At 62.9% G+C, this 15086-nt stretch overlaps 3 protein-coding genes across 4 annotated transcripts; all 3 read right to left on the bottom strand.

The window, feature by feature from the left end:
- Positions 1 to 1943: 1943 nt before the first annotated feature.
- On the bottom strand, positions 1944 to 3531 carry COX6B2 (cytochrome c oxidase subunit 6B2). 2 transcript variants are annotated; one of them, XM_070772455.1, is made up of 4 exons: positions 3335 to 3531; positions 3116 to 3241; positions 2245 to 2345; positions 1944 to 2150 (listed from the first exon to the last, which is right to left on the bottom strand). In XM_070772455.1, exons 2-4 carry the CDS (start codon positions 3225 to 3227, stop codon positions 2097 to 2099), a joined length of 267 nt encoding a protein of 88 aa, XP_070628556.1. In that variant the 5' UTR covers positions 3228 to 3241; positions 3335 to 3531; the 3' UTR covers positions 1944 to 2096. The 2 variants fall into 2 exon arrangements, with proteins under 2 accessions (XP_070628556.1, XP_019834279.1); XM_019978720.2 differs by having other exon boundaries at positions 3116 to 3530.
- Positions 3532 to 3757: 226 nt separating this feature from the next.
- Positions 3758 to 10226, bottom strand: GARIN5B (golgi associated RAB2 interactor family member 5B). Its single transcript, XM_070771736.1, has 10 exons — positions 9756 to 10226; positions 9411 to 9565; positions 9045 to 9303; positions 8794 to 8818; positions 8549 to 8610; positions 8335 to 8438; positions 8187 to 8239; positions 8008 to 8084; positions 6079 to 7727; positions 3758 to 4008 (listed from the first exon to the last, which is right to left on the bottom strand). Exons 1-10 carry the CDS (start codon positions 9903 to 9905, stop codon positions 3981 to 3983), a joined length of 2562 nt encoding a protein of 853 aa, XP_070627837.1. The 5' UTR covers positions 9906 to 10226; the 3' UTR covers positions 3758 to 3980.
- A 1117-nt stretch (positions 10227 to 11343) lies between these two features.
- Positions 11344 to 15086, bottom strand: IL11 (interleukin 11). Its single transcript, XM_070771732.1, has 5 exons — positions 14939 to 15086; positions 13608 to 13780; positions 13350 to 13436; positions 13076 to 13237; positions 11344 to 11977 (listed from the first exon to the last, which is right to left on the bottom strand). Exons 1-5 carry the CDS (start codon positions 14943 to 14945, stop codon positions 11807 to 11809), a joined length of 600 nt encoding a protein of 199 aa, XP_070627833.1. The 5' UTR covers positions 14946 to 15086; the 3' UTR covers positions 11344 to 11806.

The raw sequence follows: 15086 nt of genomic DNA, 5'->3' as shown, positions 1-15086 counted from the left end.
GTTGATGAGAGGAGGCTGGAAGAGGGTGAGGATGGAGAGGAGGGGAGCGGGGAGGGGAGCAGGGATGCAGGTGGGGGGAGGAGTGGGGGACGGGAGATGCCGGAGGCCTCCATTTCCTTTGTCCTAGGAGGCTGACCTGGGGGTTTCAGGATGCAGCCGGGCAAAGCTGGCCCGGGAGTGGTGGAGGAGGTGTTCACAGCCAGGGTTTGGGGCCTGAGAGCGTTGGTCTGCTGGCTGGAGGTGAGGTGGGTCTGTCCCTGCCCTGGGCTCAGGCATCCAGGGGACAGAGGTGGCCAGCAAGGAGGCTGGGCGAGTCAGAACGTCCGAGAGGTGGTGGAGGGATGGGGCCAGGATCCTGGCCCCAGAGGGGAAGAAGGGGCAACGGGAAGGGGCTGCGGCGGAACTGGCGCCTGGGGAGGTCGGGAGGCTGGCTGCGGCCGCGGCCACACAGGTGTCAGACCCTGTGCTTGGCACTACCTGGCTGACCTCAGCGAGTGTTCAGACGGCCTCCGGTCCGTGCTGTGACTCAGAGCTGCCTTGCCCGCGTGGCACCGCGGCTTGCTTTCTTCCCCGAGGCAGCGCCACCTCTGTTCAGGCCAGAGGTCTGCAGGTCAGCAGAGGTCGCGAGAACGCCTCACACCGCACCCCCTCCCCGGCCCCCCGCCATAGCTTCCAGCCTGTCTGTCTGTCTGAGTCCACACCCTGTGCCCTCATTTGCCCGGGTGCCTTGCAAGTTGTGGTCTGAGAGCGGGAGCCTGAGGCCAATCGTGGGAAATGGCACGTTGGAGTGTGCCCTGGGGAGGGGGGCGATGAGGGCAGTGTAGAGGGGTGGGGGGGGAGTGGAGGCAGCTGTTCTCCCCCCAGCTCACCCAGCCCCTCCCGTCGTCCCACCTCTCCTGATAATGGGGTTTGCACCATCTCTCTGCACAGCTGGAGAAACTGAGGTGATGCAGGTCAGGAGGCTTTTGGCGGGGAGGGGGGGCTCCAGGAAGTCATCACGTGATTAGTAATAGCTACCTCTGAACCCTGGGGTTGAATGGGGGCCCTGTGAGATCACTGCAGGCAGAGTCTGGGGGTCTGGGCTGCCCCAAGAGGCTGACAGCTTCAAGAGGAAACAGTCAAATCCACCCCACCCCCACTCCCATGTCCATCTAGGGCAGGACCCGGCTAGAAGCCCCAGGCTCCAGGTTCTGTCCAGGGTCACTCAGCCTGGCTCAGGGCAATGGTGGTGGCGGTGGAGGTGGCCGGAGAGGTGGCATTTTGAGAGGCATCTGGAATCAGGATGAACCTCACCATTGTTGTGCCTGAGCTTGGCTGAGGGCAGGCTCAGAGACGGAGTGGGGTTGGGGCAAAGAATAATTCAGTCTGGAGCTCCGAGTGTCTTGGAGGAGCTCACAGGGAGGGGTTGGCAGGAGAAACTGAAGTGACATGTGTTTAAGCAGAGAAGGCTGCTCCTGGCCATGGACAGGTGCTGAAAAGACCGAGGGGACCAGGCGGCGCACCCTGTTGGGAGAAGCTCAAGTGATGGGTTCCAGGACGGGAGGGGAGGGGAGTCAAAGGGGATTGGGGGCAAGGGAAAGGTGGAGAGCCAGGAATGGTCTGGAGCAGGGAGGGAGAGACAGGGTCAGTGCTGGGTGGTATAAACATTGCTCTTCTGTACCTGAGATGGGATGGAGGGGTGGGACTGGTGGCCCAGGAAGGGAAGAGGACCCTGAGGGACTTGAGTAACAAGTGGGGGACTGAGAGGCAGGAGGACCCTGGAGTGCTGGGACTCAGAGAGCCAAGGCAGACCCTGCTGGAGCAGGGTTGGGGGGGTGGCGGGGGAGCTGGGAAGGGGACAGGAGGGGCTCCCTCACCCCTCCCACGACTGGAACCAGTAGTGTCAGCGGCAGGGTACAGGAAGGGCCTCCCGATGCTCCCCTGCCTTACCGACAAGACATTAATACCAACAGTAACACAACTTTATTTGAGGCTTAAAGACGGGGCGGAGCGGGGTGAGATTTGGGGCGGTGGGGCCCATTTTCCGGGAGACGAGAGGATGGGGCGGGGAATGTCACTGGGGCTGATTCTTCGGAGGAGAAGCCACGTTCAGACCGTTAGATTTTCCCAGCGAAAGTCCCGTCCTTGATCTGCTCTTTCCAGCGCTGCACCTGGGGGTGGGGAAGAGGGGAGTGAGCGCCGTCCTAACTCAGCCGACCCATCCACCCTCGCCCGGCCCGTCCGTGCGGCCCTCTGTCCGCTCACCCAGCTGATGGGGCACAGCGAGTGGTACACGCGGAAGTAGTACTCGCAGGGCTGTGTGCTCTTTCCGCGGCGGTTCATGGTCTTGATGCAGCGATGGTAGTCTGCGACGGGGGCGGGGCGGGGCGAGCAGGTGGGTAGTCCCGCCCCCACGGGAGGCCCCGCCCTCCCGCCAGGCCTGCACTCTCCCCGCCCCCCGTAACCACGCCCTCCGAGAGGGCCAGCCCCGCCTCCTCCCCGCAAGACCCCGCCTATCCTCTCTTCCCTCCCTTCCAGGACCCTGTCTCACGCCTCCAGGATAGGCCCCGCCCCTTCTGAGATTCAATCCCTGCCCAACCTGGAGGGCCCCGCTCCACCCTCCAAGGCCCCGCCCACCTCCCATAATCCCGCCCCTTCCACGACTCGGACTTTCCTCTTCCAGGCAAGGCTCTGCTCCTCCCTCGATCCGCCCTTCCACGGGACGATCCCGCCCCCTTTAAATGAGGCCCCGCCCCTACCTGGTAGGCCCCGCCCCTTCCGATTCAGTCCCAGCCCAACCTGGAGGACCCGCTCCTCCCTCGCCCCGCCCCCCCACGAAACGAGCCGCCCCTTTAAAATAGGCCCCACCCATCACCGGTAGGCCCCCGCCCCTCCGGCCGTCGCCGGCTCCCCCTTCTACCCCAACCTGACCCGCTCCTCCCTCGCCCCGCCCCTGCACGGAACGATCCCGCCCCTTTTAAATAAGGCCACGCCTCTTCAAAGAGGCCCCGCCCCTCCGGCCGTCGCCGGCTTTCTCTCCACCTCAACGGTCTCCGCGTCCCAGTGCGGGGCGCGCCCCTCCCCGCCTCGCACCTTCTCTCACCCACCGCCCCTGACCTGGCCCACGAGGTCTTACCCAGGAAGTTCTGGTAGCAGTTGCGGGTCTGGTTCTGGTTGGGGAAGCGCGGGTCGAAAGGCGGCGTTGGCCATTTCCCCTTGCAGGGCTTTGGGCACTCAGCACCCAGCATCGGCGAAGGCGGCGCTGCGGGGAGGGGTGGGCTCCGTGGGGCCGACCCGTGACCCTCGCTTCCCCCGGCTCCTAACGCTCGCCCCGAAGCCCAGCCCCCGTCCCCACCTGTCCGGCGCTCAGCAGACCGTCGGCGGGTCGCTGGGTCAGCTGTGCCTGTGGCTCCGTCGGGGGTGGCCCTTGCTGTAGAGTCTGGAGGGTCCCAGCCCAGGAAGCACTACCCCTCGGGCCCGATTGGCTGGGCCCCCGGGAGCCCCAGCCAATGGGATCCGCTGCGCTGCAGGAAACGTTGCGGGACGCCAAGCTAGGGTTGTTGTGAACGACCCCCCCTCCGCCGCCCGCCGCCCCTTCTGGGGCCGACGCGCGCACACAGGCAGCAGTCGCTACTCACTCAGGCCGAGTCTCAGACTCCGGCTTTTAATCTCCGCGAAGCTGGGGCACCATGCGGGCTCTCCCGGGCCTCGGCTCCCGCCCCCCGCCCCGTCCCCTATATAAACGTATAGATAGCTCTGGTCTCTACCCGACAAGAAGCACCCCGCCCCCGCCCGGCCTTTTTAGCAACCTGCTTCTTACAGTAGAGGTGCACAGCACCTGGGGGCCTGTGAGGAAGAGGAAAGAGCCAGGGTAAGGGCCGGGCTCTTGGACGCCAAGGCCACGTGTCAGGCGTCAGGCGGACCTACAGGGCTCAGGGGCTACCTGGCCCCGCTAGGCTCCTCTGGACACTGGTGACTGAAGTCGAGTCCGTCGCATCCCACTATTGAGATTGCTGCGAGTGCGGCCTGCTGGAGAGAGAGAGAGAGAAAGCAAGCTAGAGAGAGCTTGGGGGACCCGCGGGGAGAGAGTAGTGTCGATGGGGGGCGTTCCTGCTCCAGGGCCCGGCAAGCCTGACCTGGAACCCATGTTTCCTCCAAGGTCCCTCCTAGATTTCCCTCCCTCCTGCCTCCTCTGTATCAAGCCTGACTCTGGGTCCTTCACCCCAGCATCCAAATGCACTAACATCTCCTTTCTCTCAAGAAGTCCTCTCATGTCCCACATCCTAAACCAGCTTCCTCTTCAGGTTCCTCCTTCCCTTCCAGGGAATTCCTTGGAAAGAGCTAGTGAACGCCTCCTCTCCCATTCCCCTCTTTACGTGTGTGTGTGTGTGTGTGTGTGTGTAACGACTGGGGAAATACACACCCTGCAAAAATTACCACTGTAATGATTTGAAAGTGTGCAACTCAGTGGCATTAAATTGCACTCATAATGTTGTGCAACCACATAGTTCCCAGGACGTTTTCATCACCCCAGAAGGAAACCTCACATCCTTGAGGCAGTTGCTCCCCACCCTTTGCAGCTCCCGGCAGGCAGCCACCAATCTGTTTCCTGTCTCTTGGGATTTACCTCATCTGGACGTTTCGTGCAAACCACATCGTACACAACGTGGCCTTGTGTCTGGCTTCTTTCACTCAGCCACGTTTTCAAGAGTTGCAGCTCGGTGATCCTGCCCCGTGCTCGCCTGAGCCTACCCCATTCAAGTCCTCCCTCTTCCCCTCCTTGCTGTTAAATCCAGAGGTTCTGTCTCCTCCCATCTTCCTTCATCTGCTTGCAGCATTCGACACGGCTACTCCCATGATGTTCCTGGTCGTTTTCTTCACTTAGTGGGTTCAGGAGGCTTTTCCGTGCTCACCCTCTCTGACCATGTTTCCCCTTTCCCTAAACACTGTGGACCCTGTCTCCGCCTGCCCTCGCTCGCTGGTGACCTTCCAGGCTCATAGCTTGCGGAAGCTGTCCACGTGCGGGTGAGTCCCCACATCATTCTAGACTTGTGTCCAGCAGCTTACCCCACGTCCTTACCTGACATCTCAGAGGCGAGATGTCCAGGACGGAATTCCCAGTCTTCTCCCTGACACCTGCTCCACCCACAGCCTCTGCTGCCGCACCTTCCTGGTGTCCCAGATCTCAAACCTCAAGGTCACCCTTGGTGCCGTAGCAAACACGCACAGCCCATGAGCTGGCCCGTGGGCTCAACCATCAGAGCATCTGCAGAGCCCTACTCCTCCGTACTCCCATCCCCACCCCTCTGGTCCAAGCCACCATCACCCTGTGCCTCGGTCACCATGGCAACGGCCTGTCCCACTCCTCTCCCAGCATCCACCCGTCCCCCTCCACCTCTCCTTCAGCCAGAGAGCGTCCTTTCTAATATACGTAAGTTCCAGCCGTCCTGCTCAAAACCCTCCAGGGCCACTCAGCAGCAAACCCACACCACTTCAGGTGGCCTGCAAGGCCCCACATGACCGTGATTCCCACAGCGGGACGTCCCAGAGCTCCGCGTCGGCACGGCACATCACATACTCTCCTGCCTCAGGGCTGTTCTTTCTGAAGGGAACGGATTTCCCCAGATGTCCGCACAGCTTCCTCACCTCCCTCCTTGAGATCTTCACACAGATGACACCAGCTCATTGAGGCCCTCCTGGACCAACTCAACCTGGTACTGGAACCTGCCTACCCCCACGCCTAACTCTCCCTACCCTGCGATGTGCCCAGAGTCCCTCCTGCCTTCTAACATATGATACAATTGATGTGGATTCTGTTGTCAGAGTTGCCAACCTCAGCACTACTGTGATTTTGTGGGGCACCATCCCTTACACTGTGGGATGTTGAGGGGTATCCCTGGGCTCCACCCCAAAGATTCCAGGAGCAACCCCCTCCCCGAATTGCTCAGTGCCATGTCCCTAGTGCATAGAATGATGCCTGGCACCTGGTTGATGCTCACTCTACGCTGAGAGCCCAGAGGGAAGTAAAGGAAAGAGGGAGTGAGCCCCCTGCCTCCTCGTGGACACCAGGTAGACAGGATCATGGCTACCGCCAAATACCTGGGTGAAGGAGCGAAGGCGCCCAGCTCCTTCTTTATCTTCTCCACCTTGGAGGCCTCATCCTTCATACTCTCAATTTCCAAGAGGGTGGGCAGGAGGATCTCCAGGTTTGACCCCACTGTGGCCACAGGGCCCTGGTCTGGTCCCCTCTCAGGCTCTTGAGACACTCTCCTGGGCTGCTGGGAGACCCTGGCCTCCATCTTTGAGATGGGGGTCAGTGAGGTGGGCGACTCAGGTATGTCCTCCCACCTCGTGGAGGGCAGAGGGATAGGAGTCTGAGAGGCAACATTCATCTTGGGGCTGCTGGCCGCACGCCTGGGGCGAGAGGACACGTTGGAAGGTCCCTTTGAGTCCTGGGGCATCTCCTCCACCCTCACCCCCAACTGCGGCTGCTCCCTGACCCCCACCAGCGTCTCCTCCAGCATGGACAAATGGGTGGGGCCAAGGGGTACTCTGCCCATCATGGACAAGTCACACCCCTGTGAAGTTGAAAGCCAGGATGGCAGGTTGACCAGAGCCGACCTCAAGGTGGGGTCCTTGGAGCCAGCGATAATCATCAGCTTGGCAAGGGTGAGCCCTTCCACGGAGAAGGGCCTGGTCTGCTCCTGAGGGGCTTGTTGGATGGCCAGTTTCTTGGTCTTGACCCACTTCTTCTGCTGCCCCACCTCCTTGGATTTGAAGCCTGGCATGTCCAGATCAATCTCCTCCTTCATCATGTGGACCCTGTCTTCTAGCTTTCCCTTGCCCTTCAAGCCGTCCACGGCGATCTCCTGGGCCCTGCGGATCAGGACTTCCTCTGACTTCTTCTCGGTGGTTGTGAAAGGCACCTCCACGGTTGTTTTCTGAGTTCTCGTCTCTACCACATTCTTCTCCTTGGTGCCCATCAACTTCACCGGCTCTGGCTTCTCTTCAGGCTTCCTCTTCTCAAGCACATCCCCTCTGTGGCTTCTGGAGGGCACGACGCTGACACTGTCAGGGCCCAGTGTCATGCGGTGTTGGGTGGGTGAGGTCAGACCCTTCTGGGATGGGGCAGGTAGGAACACAGATTTCCTGTTGGGAGCAGGGTGGGAAACAGCCTTTGGGGAAACACCAAGTGTTCCTGGGGCCCTCTGAGATGGCACAGCCATGACTGGGGGCTTCTGGGGGATGGCTGGTGCATGACGGGGTTTCTGAGATGGGCCAGGCATGGCTGGGGCCTTTTGGGGAACGGTTGGTACATGAGGGGGCTTCTGAAATGGGGCCTTTTGGGGAACAGGAGGATAAGCTGTGGCTTTCTGGGAGGGGCCGGGTGCAGTGGACATCTGCAATGCAGCAGGCATGGCTGAGACCCTCTTGGACTGGTCAAGGATGAATGGAGCCTTATGAGGGGCAGTGGGCACAGCTAGGGGCTTCCAGTTGGGTGGCAGAGGCCTGGCCTTCTTGTTGAAACTGGGGAAGTTGGGAGTGTAGGCAGCTGGGTGGATGGAGCAGCTGGACATGGTGCTGGTCTCAGGGTCCATCAGGTTGTCCACGTGCTGCTGCCATGCACACATATCCAGGTCGTCACAGGTGCCCAGCAGGGGCATTTCAGGGCTGTCCTCCGAGATACAGTGTAAAGGGGTCTCCAGTAAGCCTGCCAGGCATGCGCCACCCTCAGAGTCAGAGCAACCCTGTGGGTGGGGGACGCAAGGGGAGTGGTGGTCAGGCCGCTGGAGACGGTCAGGCCGCTGGAGACGCCCAGACTCCGGCTGCGGCCCCTCCGCCCTCAGACCCCGGGGTCCAGGTCCCTGGCCCCTCCTCCCTCAGACTCGGGGGTGCAGGCCCCCCGCCCTCCTCCTCAGACCTGGGGGTCCAGGCCCCCAGCCCCTCCTCCCTCAGACCCTGGGGTCCAGGCCCCCCGCCCCTCCTGCTCTGTCTCAAGCGTTGCCCCAGCCCTGGGTATACAACTGCCTTGGGAGAAGACTCCATGTGGTCCGGTGTGTTGGAAATGATGCTGAAGATGGTCCGAATGGTGATGCTGGGCTTCTCTGGGGGTTAGGGGGAGGGGATGCAGGGAGAGAACAGTCTGAGCCCTCCGCAGAAGGGTCAGAATTTTGGGGGTCCATTCATGGAGGGGGGTGTGTGCTCACCAGAAACTTGGATTTCAGTCTTCAGTCTGCCAGAGGGGAGGTCGGATTGGGGCCTGCAGGGGAAATGTGGTGTGAGTCTGGCAGCTTCTGCACCGAGACCCACCCCCCGGCCCCCTTGCCCTGCTGGGCAACAAGGCCCTGAGCCTACTTCTTTTCTGTGGATTTCTTCCTGGCGTCCACGTGCTGCAGCTGGGACCACACGAGAGGCAGAGAGTCGCCCACAGCCTGAGACTTGAATTTGCGCTTGAGGGTCTGGCGGTGTGTGTGTGCAGGGGTGGTCAGCAGGTGCAGCCCCTCAACCCCTCACGCCCCACCCTGCTCTCCCCCATCCCCCGCCTCCCCAGGCCCAGCGGCCCACTCACCTTGGCCTTCTGTCTCTGAGCTGTCAGAATCTTGTAAGGAAAGGTGGGCTCGGCAGTCGTGACTAGAAAGAGACGGACCCATCAGGTCAATGACCCAGGGATGATGGGCGGAGGCCCCGAGGAGACTCTTGGGGGCACTCAGCCAGGGGACAGAGGGGAAGAGAGGGACTGCTGGGGCTCCATCCACGCCTAGTGGAGGAGCTGAGACTGGGGGGTGGGCCCAGTGGACCCTCCAGCCAGCTCACCTGAATGTCTGCGGTGGGACGGGACCTGTGGAAGGGGAGGGGAGGCAGTCAGGAAGGGGTCTCCTCCTGGTGTCCACATCTCCACCACCTCCCCAGTCCAGACCCCCCAGCTCCTCCCCCCTCAGACCCGGGGGTCCAGACTCCCAGCCCCCTTCCCAGGGCTCCTATACTTTCATGGCTTTTGCTCCTGACTCGCTCTGGAATCTAGAACCATGGCTGCCCCCAGGGGTCCGTGGGGGTCAGGGCCGCACCTGGAGGCGCCAGGTGGAGGCAGGAGGCCCTAGGTGGGAGAGGCCCGTGGGGGGCGTGTGCAGGGTCCTGGGGGCCCAGGAAGTGGCGGGCTGCTGGAGCTGGCTGATCAGGCGCATCCAGCGGTCGAACAGGAAGCCGACCTCGCTGTCGGGGGCGTCCAGCTCTAGGTAGTAGTAGCGGCCTGTGACCAGGCGCAGCTTCAGGCGCCAGGCGGACAGGTCGTGGACGTAGAGGTGGGCCAGGTCCAGCGGGATCATCCTGGGAGGGGGAGACGGCGGCGGTGGAGCACGCGCCGGGGGGCGCGGGGGGCCGGCGGAGATAGAGCGCGCCCCCGGGGCGGGGCACGCGGGCGCGGATGGAGGCACCTGGTGAGGACGAGGTTGGAGCACTCCCTGTCCTCGGGGGGCTGCGCCATCAGCAGCATGTCCGGCAGTACCAAGCCTGGCAGGGAGGCGGCCACGCCCATGGTCACTCGGTTGGTCCTGTGGTGCACGTACACCGGGGCCCCTCGATTGGTTACCTGGGGGGTCCAGGGAGAGAGGCTGGGACCACTCGGGTCTCTTACGCTCCTCTGGCTCCCCCACAGCGAGCCTCCCACCCGCGTCAAGCCTCCCAGCTGCCTCTTCCCCGCCGAATCCCCCAGCCCGGGTCGGGGGGTCTCCCGCCCCTCCTGTCCCTCTTCCGCCCGCGGGGCGCAGAGAGCCGGGGACCTGGACGAAGTTACTCTCGAACATGGGCAGCGGGCGGAGGGGCAAGTGCTCCCCCTGCTGGAGGGTCTTCTGCAGCTCGCCCAGAGTGGGGACCCACTGCGGGGGGCCCCGGAGCGGCTCCGGACGCCTCAGGTTCCGGAGCCGGTTCATGGCCGCTGCAGAAAGGACGGGTCACCCGAGGGCGCGGAGGCAGGGACCCGGCACCCCGACGCCTGGCTGCCCCGGCCCCCGTCCCAGCCCACCGGGCCCAGCCCCTCGGACTTCAGCTGCTCCAGCGGGTGGAGCTTCCCCAGGGCTCGGGCATGGCCCTCCAGGGGTGGTCCGCGCCGGCGTGGGGAGGAGCCTTCCTGGGGCTTTGTGACCTCATGGACCACAGGTGCGGCGCTCCCTGGGAACTCCCCAGGGACAGTGGGCTCCCTTCTCCTCCTCCTGGGACCCTGCCCCGGAGTCTCAAGGGCTGGGGTGGGTGAATCAGAATACCCCCTGCAGACCTAAACTAGACAACCCAGGGCCCTGGGAGGGTCCCTCTGGGAGGCTGTAAACGGATAATTAAATCCAAGGGTTTCTGACTCTTAAAGAGGGGGAGGCTTCAGTTACAGTCCCCACTTGCCAATGACCCTTTGCCAGACCCGGGGGAGGGTCCATGCTGCCAGGGGCCTCAGTTTCCCTGTATCTAACTTGTGTCTGTGGTAGTGGTTGCCGTACATTGTTACAACGAACTTGTAACGGCCCAGTGCTGTATGTTCCCACATCAGGTTTGGAATGAGCCAGACTGGGCAGAGTCAAACTGACTCTCCCTAGCTGTGTGGCCTGTTCCCTCCTCTGTAAAATGAGGGGGGTGGGTACTGGGGAGTGCAGGGAATCTTGTAAATAAAACCCCACACTTAGGGCCTGGCCCAGAGAAGGCCTGCAGTGAATAGTCATTCTTGTCCCTTTCTGAGGTCTTTTGGGGAGGGTGGGTGCTGCTACTCTGTCATTCTAAATATAGTGTTTTGCAAAATACGTGGTCATTGTAATAAAAATTCTGGAAAATACAGAGAAGCACAAATAATAAAAGTCACCAGCAACCCCACCCCCACCTTCTACCTGAGCTGGCCATTGCCAACATTTTGGTGTATTTCCTTCTAGGGTTTTAAAATAATCCATATATCTATCCCTATCTACATACCTACATGTGTAAACACACACAACGGGGATCACAGTGGTTTGTAGCCTGCTCCTCCTATGCCAAAGGCAGGCTCTGTTAACATCTCTCTTCATGGCTGCCATGTTCTGTCACATAGATAGGCACTATAATTTATATAACCATCCCCTACTGTTGGGCACCTAGTCTGTTTTCAATTTGCTGTTGTAAACACTGCCATAAAGGACAGCCTTGAACTTGCAACTTTGCCCTGTACTAGTAAACTTCTAGAATCTTTCATTAAGTATTTATTGAGTGCCTATGAAGTGCTGGCCACCAGGTAAGGCTCAGAAGCAGCACCAAGAACTCATGGTCTCTGGGGGTGACCCAGAGAGTAGATGGTCCCCCCCCCCAGGTATCCCAGCATCGAGCCCCCAGCCCCCAGAGAAATCATCTCTAAGTGGATGTGTATGACGAATTTAATTCCCCCTTCTCCATCTCACAAAGGTTTCTCACATTTTTGTACAAAAACCCAGACCTCCTTTCCCCCTCCCTGCCCACCCCAACACAAAAAGTTAATAGTTTAATAAATAATAATATGCTCCTGCCCAGGCCCAGAGGGGTGGGGGTCAGGGAGACCCTGTGGCCAGACTTATTAGAGACCCATGAATCTGGGGGCCAAGTTCCCTCCTCCTCATGGACCCTGGAGTCCACTTGCCTCCCACCACCCCTGTTAAATAAATAAGTATAAATAAGGCACAGATGCCCCTCTGCCCAGGTCTCCGGGACGGATCCTGGAGGGATCGTCTCTAACTAGGAGAGAATGGAGTAGGGGGATGGAAATCCTCTGACCGCCGCAACTCCATCCCAAAATAAATAAATAAATAAGATCTGGCTTTGAATGGCGCTGGTGGCTCTGGGCGGAGGGTCACAGCCGAGTCTTCAGCAGCAGCAGGCCCCGCACGGCCCAGTCGAGCGTCAGCTGCAGCCCCCCCAGGATGGCATGGGCCGCCCGGATGCCCCCCCAGGCTGAGGCTGGGGGTGCCAGGGGGGGTGCCGGAGGGTCTGGGGGTACCTGGGGCAGGGCCAGGCGGGACATCTGCCAGGAGAGAACAGAGGGCTAGCGTCAGGCCAGGGGTGCAGCAGGGTGTCCAAGTAGGGGGAGGCGTTTGAGGCCTGTGCTGAACCAGGGTTGGAGAAGGGCCAGGGGGCCTCTTTCTACAGCGTCTCGGGGCTGGAAGCTGGGGTGTCAAGGGAGAGAGTCCTGCAGGATGCTGAGTTCAGAAGTGTGAGGATGGGGTTCCAGAGTCAAGTTCAGGGGGCTGGGGTGGGTCTGTAAGGTCAGGGCTGGGATCCTGGGGCTGAGGTCTTAGATGTGAGGTCTCTGGGATCAAGCTCAGACACTCATGGATGAGGGCTGGGGCCTCCAGTCTGGGGTCTCAGAGCTGAGAATCGGAGTCTGAGTTCCAGGGCCTTTGGGCTCATGTCCAGGAACTGAGGACTGAAGTCTTACCACCTCAGGGTCTTGGGTCTGGGGTTTAGAAAGGCAGGGTCTTGGGGTCTTAAGGGGTCACAACCTAGGTCTGAGCTCTTGGGGACTCAGGGCTCAAGGTCTGCGGTCTTCTTGTTGGAGACCTCAGGATCTAGGTCCTTGGGGTCTGGGGCTTGCAGAGGAGGGTCTCCAGGCTGGTTTTGAGTCAGAGATCATCCTTATAGGATCTAGGGTCTTAAGGTGTCAGGATCTCAGGGGCAGGGTGTGTGTGTGTGGGGGTGGGGGGGCGGGTCTCAGGGTCTGGAGGTTCAGAATTCCCTGGGCTTGGGGTCTGGAATCTTCCTGTCTTGGGGCCAAGGTCTCCAGGTCTTGGGATGAGGGTTTGGACTCTCAAATCTTACGACTTCAGAGTGGGAGACTCGGAGTCACAAGATCATGGGGTCTGAGTCTCCAGGTGAGAGTTTAGAGTTTCCAGGCAGGACTTCGGAGTCCAGGGGCTCAGGGACACAGAGGGAGGGTCTCAGAGTGGGCCTGGAGTCTGGGGCCTCAGGGACAGGGGGAGGGTCTCAGAGTGGGCCTGGAGTCTGGGGCCTCGGGGACAGAGAGAGGGTCTCAGAGTGCCCTGGAGTCCAGGGCCTCAGGGACACAGAGAGAGGGTCTCAGAGTGGGCCTAGAGTCCGGGGGCTCAGGGCCAGGTCATCGTACCAGGAGCTGCAGCCGGCGCAGCAGCCGGTCCAGCCGGGCCTGCAGGGTGCCCAGCTCGGGCTCCAGGGTCCGCAGGGAAGGGCCTCCTGAACGTCGCAGCCACTGCACATGCCTCAGGTAGGAGAACAGGTCTGCCCGCAGCCGTGTCAACACTCCCGGGAGCTGGGGGCCCGGCGGGGGGCGGGGGGGGGGGGGCGTCAAGGAGCGCCTGGCAAGCGCCCACACCAGCCCCCAACCCCCTGCACCCGCTTCACTGGCCCACTCCCGCCCTTACCTGCAGCGCTCCCAGCGCCCCCGCACTCATGGCCAAGGTGGGGAGCGAATCCAGGCTGTGGTCTCCGTCAGCTGGGAATTTGTCTCTCTTGGGGGGAAAAAAGGCCGTGAGAGGGACCCAGACCAGCTCCAGGGGGTCCTTCCTCCCCCACCACACGCCCCTGACCCCCTTTCCCCCCCTGTCTCGGCCACCCTGGTAGCCCAGAAGCCCTCCGGGTCTCGGTCCTGGCCCCTGCCCGTCCCCTGCAGGCTGTCCTACCAGCTGTGCGGCCAGCTGCCGAGTGTCCGCCAGGAGGGAGCGGGTCAGGAGGACGGCGCTGTCCAGCTCAGCGCGAGGGTCCGGGGAGGCCCGCGGCGGGGCGGGCGGCGGCCCCGGGGCAGCAGCTCTATCGGGCCACAGGCTCAGGGCGGCCAGGACCAGGCAGCAAACACCTGGGGAGGTGGAGAGGTCCGGGGAGAGGGCAGCGGCTCAGCCCCGACCGGGGGTCTGAGGGAGGAGGGGCTGGAGTGCGGGTCCTAGGTCCCCGGGCGGAGCACCCAGGGCTCGGCGCAGGGCCTGGGCGGGTTTCCCTCTCCCTCCCCGGCTCGGGCTGCCCCGCCCGTCGGAGCAGACGCGGCCCCGGGGCGGGTAGACGGGCCGGGCGTCTCCCGTCCGCCCCCGGACGCCGGAATCCGGGCCCCGGGGCGGGGCACGGTCGGGGGAGACGCACAGGCCAGGACCTGCCCCCCTCACGGGGCTCGGGAGCCCGAGCCGGACCGAGAGCAGGGGAAAGAGACCCGGGGGAGATGGAGACGCCGGAGGAGCCCCCGCGGGGGCCGACCTGAGCGGGCCGCAGAGTCGGGGATGCCCCGCGGCGCACCTGGGCGGCGGGCGGCGGGGAGGCGGGCGCGCGGAGCGCGCACGCGGCGGGCGGAGAGGGCGCCGGGACTAGGTGCGCGGGGGCCCAGGGCCGCCGCCTCCCATCCCCCCCCACCCCGCCCACCCCGCCTGCCGGCCAATCAGCGCCCCTCGGGCCGCTCCGCTCCAGCGGCACGCCCCCGGTCCGCCCCCCGGGCCCTCCCTGCCCGCGGTCCGTCGGTCTGTCCGCGTTCGTCTGGCTCTCCTGTTTCTGTCTGCGCCCCTTCGTCTCCCTCTCTCCTCCCCTTGGCTGGGTGCGGTGAGGGGTGGGGGGTCCGCTCTGACCTCCTGGGGCCCTCTGCCTCAGTTTCTCTCCTGGAGCCTGACGGTTGGTGTCCCCGGGTGTCCGGGGCCCTCTGACGCCCCGGGGGTCCCGGGCCCTTCGGGCTCAGCCCCTGGCGTTTGTCTGTCTGTCCGTGGGCCTCGCATCTCTGTCTCTTCGCCTGGCGCTGTCCCGTCGGGGTCTTCGCGTCCCTGACCCGGCCTCGCACCCCTCCCGCTGCCCGTCCCTTGCCCAGGCCCCCTGCGCGCCCCGAAGGCCCTGCTCGCTGCGTCCCCGCCTCCCCATCGCTGCCTCGCGCTCCTCCGGCGCTCTGTCTGCTCCCCACCCTTCCAGCGACGGTCCCTCCCTCCGCTGTCCCTCCCCGTCCACCCCCCCCAACTCCCCGCTCCAGGAACTTGAACCAACTTACTGTTCATGTCCCCACAGGGCAGGGATTCCCCAGGGCAGGGGGCAGGGGGCTGGGGGCCTTTAACCCTTCCCTGTCCGCTGCCGTGGGAGCCCTGGGGGTCAGCTGGGCCTCGGCCTGGGGAGGGGAGGCATGTGCGTGTGAGCAGAGA

This window comes from Bos indicus, chromosome 18 (assembly GCF_029378745.1).
Source record: "Bos indicus isolate NIAB-ARS_2022 breed Sahiwal x Tharparkar chromosome 18, NIAB-ARS_B.indTharparkar_mat_pri_1.0, whole genome shotgun sequence".
NCBI lineage: Eukaryota > Metazoa > Chordata > Mammalia > Artiodactyla > Bovidae > Bos > Bos indicus.
This window is presented reverse-complemented; position numbering and strand designations above follow the sequence as displayed.